This window comes from Coptis chinensis, chromosome 3 (assembly GCF_015680905.1).
Source record: "Coptis chinensis isolate HL-2020 chromosome 3, ASM1568090v1, whole genome shotgun sequence".
Lineage (NCBI taxonomy): Eukaryota > Viridiplantae > Streptophyta > Magnoliopsida > Ranunculales > Ranunculaceae > Coptis > Coptis chinensis.
Window position 1 is genome coordinate 75204546 of NC_141458.1, and position 5474 is coordinate 75210019.

Sequence of the window (5474 nt, forward strand, 5' to 3'; positions counted from 1 at the left end):
AGTAATGCAAAGGTTAGTAGCAGCAGTGAAGAAGGGCCTACAATGTACCAAGTCTTCCATATATTTTAAAGAATCAACGACGGAAAAAAATTATATTTCAACGATGGAAAAAAATTAAAGGGGCATTAACAGAAACATCAAAACGGCGAAATGCAGGTTTATCTTCCATAGTAACTACGCAAGTTAAGTATATATATATATATATATTAAGAGATCTTTGTTCTGTTGACACTCAAAACCTCATATTATAATAAATATTGCCATAAGCCATGTTCTATAATGAAATAAGCACAGAGTAATTCTTGAGAAACTGATGGTTAATCCACATAAAATAATTAGTAAGTTACAACTAACTATTTTATTTTTCTATCCAACAACTAAAACTAGTATGGATAAACATATTGTAGGTTCTGCATATTGATCGGAACTGATCCAAATTTACACCTTAATTTTTCTTTCAAAATAGTTTCCCACTTCTTCGCCGGCCATCTAACACACTTTGCCAATCTCGCCAAACCGGAGGTAGTGGAGCAATATCCTTGAGCACAACTGACACAAAATGTCCTTTGTTTATGTGGAAAATTGTAATTATCCGGAACATTTCTTCTGGACCTGTCCTCATCGGAAAGTACGTGACACCTAATTGCCGCGGCGCTATGGTGACAAAAACAGAATTAAAAGCATTTGCAACTAAGGAACCCATATCCGGGAGATCAAGCCATTCTTTCTCATTCATTGTAGAAGACTCGGTACACTCTAAGTTTCTTTTGTGGTTTTCAAACCTGTCATTACCGTACAACTCTGTGTAGTAATCTGCATACTGCATCAACTCTTCTAGCATAAGACCCCTTACTGTCCGCCATGCTAAATCATCTGTATATCCTAGTAGTGCAGCTATGGATCTATAACCACAATGCCCATCCAGGGTTACCTCAGCCAAATCTTTAATCATATAGCAGATCAAAGGATTAAAGTCGTGTAAAATATTTACCCACTTATGCTCGATTTCCATATTTTTTAGAATTATCTCTGACCTAGTATTTTTTTTTTTTTGCTTCTCTTCATGTTCTCTTTGGCCTTGTTAATGAGTTCTTGAAAGCTAAACGAGTCAAGGTCAGACGATCCACTCACTTCAGGATGAACATCTTCATTTAAATCAGGTAGTCCGCACATGTTGGTTAAAGAATTGGGACATGCAGCTGCTTCACTAATGTTAGAATGAACATTTTGGTCGTTGCTTGTGCCTTGAGCAATATTTGTATCACCTTGTTCTTCAAAAAAGAAATGAGTATGAGACAAATTAAAATGTTACTCAAAAGTGAAATAAAACCAATCCAACCAGAAAAAATAACAAACCGAGATATACACTATTACTACAAAACTCTCAAACTTAACTACATAAAACAAGCTGTTGGGATTGCCATTTAGAACTAAAACACCCATACATAAAGGAAATATATATCAAAAGTATCAATCTAGTACGGAAGGCAGTAAGGGCCGGGTTGAATCAATGCGTTAAGAATTAGGATCGAAACCCACATTTATACATTGAAGTTATTCTGATAATTCAAAACAAACTCTTATTATATAACACGCAAAAAAGGCATAAAACAAGGAGGAAAACAGAGACTTGAACAAACATACATGTTAGAAAAAGAGAACCTTTATGAAAAACAAGTTCTAAAACAAATAATCTGCTACAGTCAACCCATCGATATGACATTCCTTTCTTATTTCTATTTCTCTTTTTTTTGAGTCCCACAATGTTGTGCTTGTGCGCTTTTTTTTAGTTTGCTCCTGTACAACCTGCTCAACATCTTACTAAAATTAATTCAACAAGCCTGGGCATTACAATAGACATAATTTAACAAACTCAAATCAAGAACAAAAAATGCTTCCACCCAAGTACAACATATAATTTTTTTTTATTTACCTTCCTATCCCAATCGGCAAGTTTTTCTTAAACCTTTGCTATCCACAAGTCAGCGATGCCCGGGTAGGCTAGATTGTGGTAACTTGATATAACTGGTGGCAAGGGAGCATCATCACTAAGTCTAAGCGGCACATAATGTACGCCGTTATTTATATGAGCAATTGAGATAATGAAAGTATGCTTTAAGTCTGGCGGAGTTCTCAAAGGAAGGTAAGTTAACGCTTGCTTTGGCGCTAGGGTGACAAACACACAATTATAAGCACAAACAGTTAACCAACCCATGTCAGGAAGTTCAAACCACTCAGTCAGGTTCATTGTCATCGACTTTGTACATTGTAAATTTCGAATTAAGTGTTCGAAAATGGTGAATCCAGACCATTCAATGTACTCTTCTGCATATTCCATCAACTCGACCAACAACCTCTTCCTCACGGTAAACCATCCAGTCTCATCACCATAGTTCAATAATCTTGCTATGGACCTGTATCCACAGTGTCCATCCCTAAGGACATCCTCACATGAAACAATAAAGTTGCTAAGCAATGGATTAAAATCTTCTAGCAAAGATGTTTGAACCGGGCTTCTTAGGTGGTCCTCTTTTTTTTAGGTACTTTTTCAATTGCTTGAGTTTCTCCTTGGTTTTTACGTTAGTGCCTCTCTCTTCTTGAACTTGTTCACTTGTTTTTTCCCTCTTGTGTGCGTGCATACTCAAAAAGCAGATGGTTCTCTTCTTGTGTCATTCTAATCTTGAATTGATACTTTCACATGTTTCTTTGAAATTGATGGTCTACCTTTGACATTGAGTTTTTCTTGAGGCTCTTGCATATGTGTAGTCTTTGGATCGACAAGCTCTAAACATTTCTTCATCAACATTAATTTTTGGTGTTACGGTAGCGGTTGAACTTCTTCTTAATTCCTTCCACCTCAGGTGAAATGTCCAGTGACCCTCTTGGAAGTTCCATTGGCTCAAAATCAAGTTGTCGCCAACGACGATCAATGGACCTCAAGGGTATGTAACCATCACCAAGTTTTACCATATGTACCAATTCATGAGCACATGGAAGACCACAAGTACGCCTCAAAACACACCCACATTCTTTTTCATAAATGTCCACTTTGTTTGAACGTACAAGTTCTTTCGACAACATATCAATAGCCTCTCTAGAGATAAATTCTCTAATCTCACTGTATGCCTTGTCTCGACTATAATGACGCATAATGTTGCGACTAATATTAAATGAAGCTTGTATACCATTGAGCTGATTTTCAAGGAGGTTATCAATCACATCCCAATTTTGGTACAAATTGCCGCGCGAACTCCTCAAATTTCTCTTCAAAGATGAATGTTGGGATTCTACTCTATTGCTGGTGTGAGTGTCGAAGTGCATCACTAAATCAACCCAAGCCGCCACAAACTGTTCCTTGTACTTGTTCAACAACTCTTGGACGTACTGTACCACACATGTCATATGTGCATATTCATTTCTAAACACAACCAAATTTTCATTATAGACATCTTCAGTAGGTGAACTGAATAAATCACAAACCATTTAAGTAGAACTTCAAACTCATTGTTTTTTCTTCAAAAGATTTTTACAGTTAGTAATCACATTAGTGTGAATGTGCCAACGACAAAGGAGGTGTTTAGCCATAGGAAATACAGCGCCACGGCATTCATCAATGCTAAGTCTCTCATCGATCCATAATAACTTTCACACTAGATGCCTTGCCTTCCAAAACACTGTATAACATTTCCAAAGCCCAAACAAAGTTATCTTCCTTCTCTAAATCTAAATATGCAAAAGCAATAGCAAACGTCTTCATTGTAGACGTAAACCCAACAATTTCTAGCAATGGCAGATTGTGAAGATTAGTCCTGTAGGTACAATCAATAATCAATACTTCCGGAAAACACTTGGCCAACTTAATTGATCTCGAATAAGCAAAAAAAAGATCCTTGCATTCTCCTGTAATCAGGTTCTCTCTATGAGACTCATAGTAATCGAGATCGTCCAACATCTTCAATAATTGTTGCATCTGTGATCTCCCTTGCAATTTTGTAAGACGATGTTTCGCTCGAAAATTGTAGATGGTACTTAGGGTTGACAAATTCTCTAGACCATCTTTCCTTTTCAAAGTATTAAAAATTTCTTTTGGTTTAACGCCAGCCTCAGACATCTCGATCACAATCATTTCTTCATCTCGTGTTAGCCTTCCCATAAAAGAATGACCTGTAAGAATTTCTACAAGACGGTGATTATGAGTTCCGCAAACTATTACCACTTCCCATCCCCCTTGATTACGCTGATAACCCTTCAACTTAAATGAACACTTGCACTTTTTCGTTCATGTCTGTCAAGGGAGTTTCATGGATAGCTTGTATTGATCTATCTTCTTTGGTTTTTGAGGTTTAAAAACACCACCTCTCTCACAAGTTAAAAGCACCCTAGGTCTTTGGCCACTTTCAACGCTATCCGACTTTGCAATAATAACCACAAAACCAATTTCTCTCCCTACCTCTCTGCACCAATCAACAAGGTCTTTTCGATTTTCAAATATATACCTGTAATCATTTTGTTATAGATTGTATTACATCACCATTCAGAAAAACGATATACTAAATTTATAAAAGTGTCTTCAAGTTCTTATTGTTGCGGTTGTAAATCGTCAGTCGTATCCGGACAAACAAAATTAGAGTTTTCTGTCGGGCTTTCTTGCTCTTCATTTTTCTAACCCATAATTGATTTGAAGCAAAGACAATGCATTTGGAGATGCATTACTAACGGGGATGAGGCTGTTCAAAGTAAAATTTTATCAAAAAAAAAAATGGTTTAGGTTTCTTATACTCGGTATGCACCTAAAAAAATAGCACTTTATTTAATATTGCAAACAAACTCACATTTTTGTTTTGGTGTTTGTATCTGTTCATTGTAGTAATCCAAAGTATAATAGTCTTCTCAAGGTTTTCCCATTAAATCAAAATTTGATTTTGAATTTTTTTTTCTTCATCCTAATTACTTTGGTATGATTGATTCAAATCAAAAGTGGGTGTTTGCATGTTTATTGACGAGATAAAAGAAGAAGAGGTTATTGGAGAAGAAGAAGGAAAAAAAAAATCACGTAGAGTAAATGATTTGTTTTAGTCAATAAATATCTTAAGTACGTCTAATAAAAAAAAAGGGTAATATAGGAAGCTAAATGTGGTCTAAATTTTTATTTTTATTTTTTTTTAAAAATTGGGGTACGGAAGTGTTTTGTTGGGTATGGGGTTCACTAGTTCAGTAACAAAGTGGACATAGATTTGGTAATAAATGAATTTGATAAAGAGCCGTCACTATTATTATGTTTTAACTTTTTAGTTTTTATATGTCTTTTGTCATACTTGTAAATATCTACGATATGTGACATTTGTTAGTTAATTTTGTGTTATAAAATGAAAATAATTACTGTTTTGGTATGATACTTTTTTGTCAAAATAAGAGAGAGCCTGATTTATCTTGAACACAAAAGCGACAGCGGAGCACCATAAAAGCAAACTACC

General features: G+C 35.5%; 1 protein-coding gene across 1 annotated transcript; it reads right to left on the reverse strand.

The window, feature by feature from the left end:
- Nucleotides 1-457: 457 nt before the first annotated feature.
- LOC147510807 (uncharacterized) lies at nucleotides 458-4111 on the reverse strand. Its single transcript, XM_086598251.1, has 5 exons — nucleotides 3684-4111; nucleotides 3509-3616; nucleotides 2823-3463; nucleotides 1035-1271; nucleotides 458-942 (listed from the first exon to the last, which is right to left on the reverse strand). Exons 1-5 carry the CDS (start codon nucleotides 4109-4111, stop codon nucleotides 458-460), a joined length of 1899 nt encoding a protein of 632 aa, XP_086454377.1.
- Between the last annotated feature and the right edge of the window lie 1363 nt (nucleotides 4112-5474).

What these genes read in the sequence shown, in the direction of transcription:
- LOC147510807 (XM_086598251.1), bottom strand. Translation starts at nt 4,111, where the DNA reads ATGTCTGAGGCTGGCGTTAAACCAAAAGAAATTTTTAATACTTTGAAA. An exon ending in TTTGTTTGGGCTTTGGAAAT is followed by an intron (nt 3,617 to 3,683) that starts GTTATACAGTGT and finishes TGAGAGACTTAG; the next exon opens with CATTGATGAATGCCGTGGCG. An exon ending in GAAGAAGTTCAACCGCTACC is followed by an intron (nt 1,272 to 2,822) that starts GTAACACCAAAA and finishes TCTTTTTTGAAG; the next exon opens with AACAAGGTGATACAAATATT.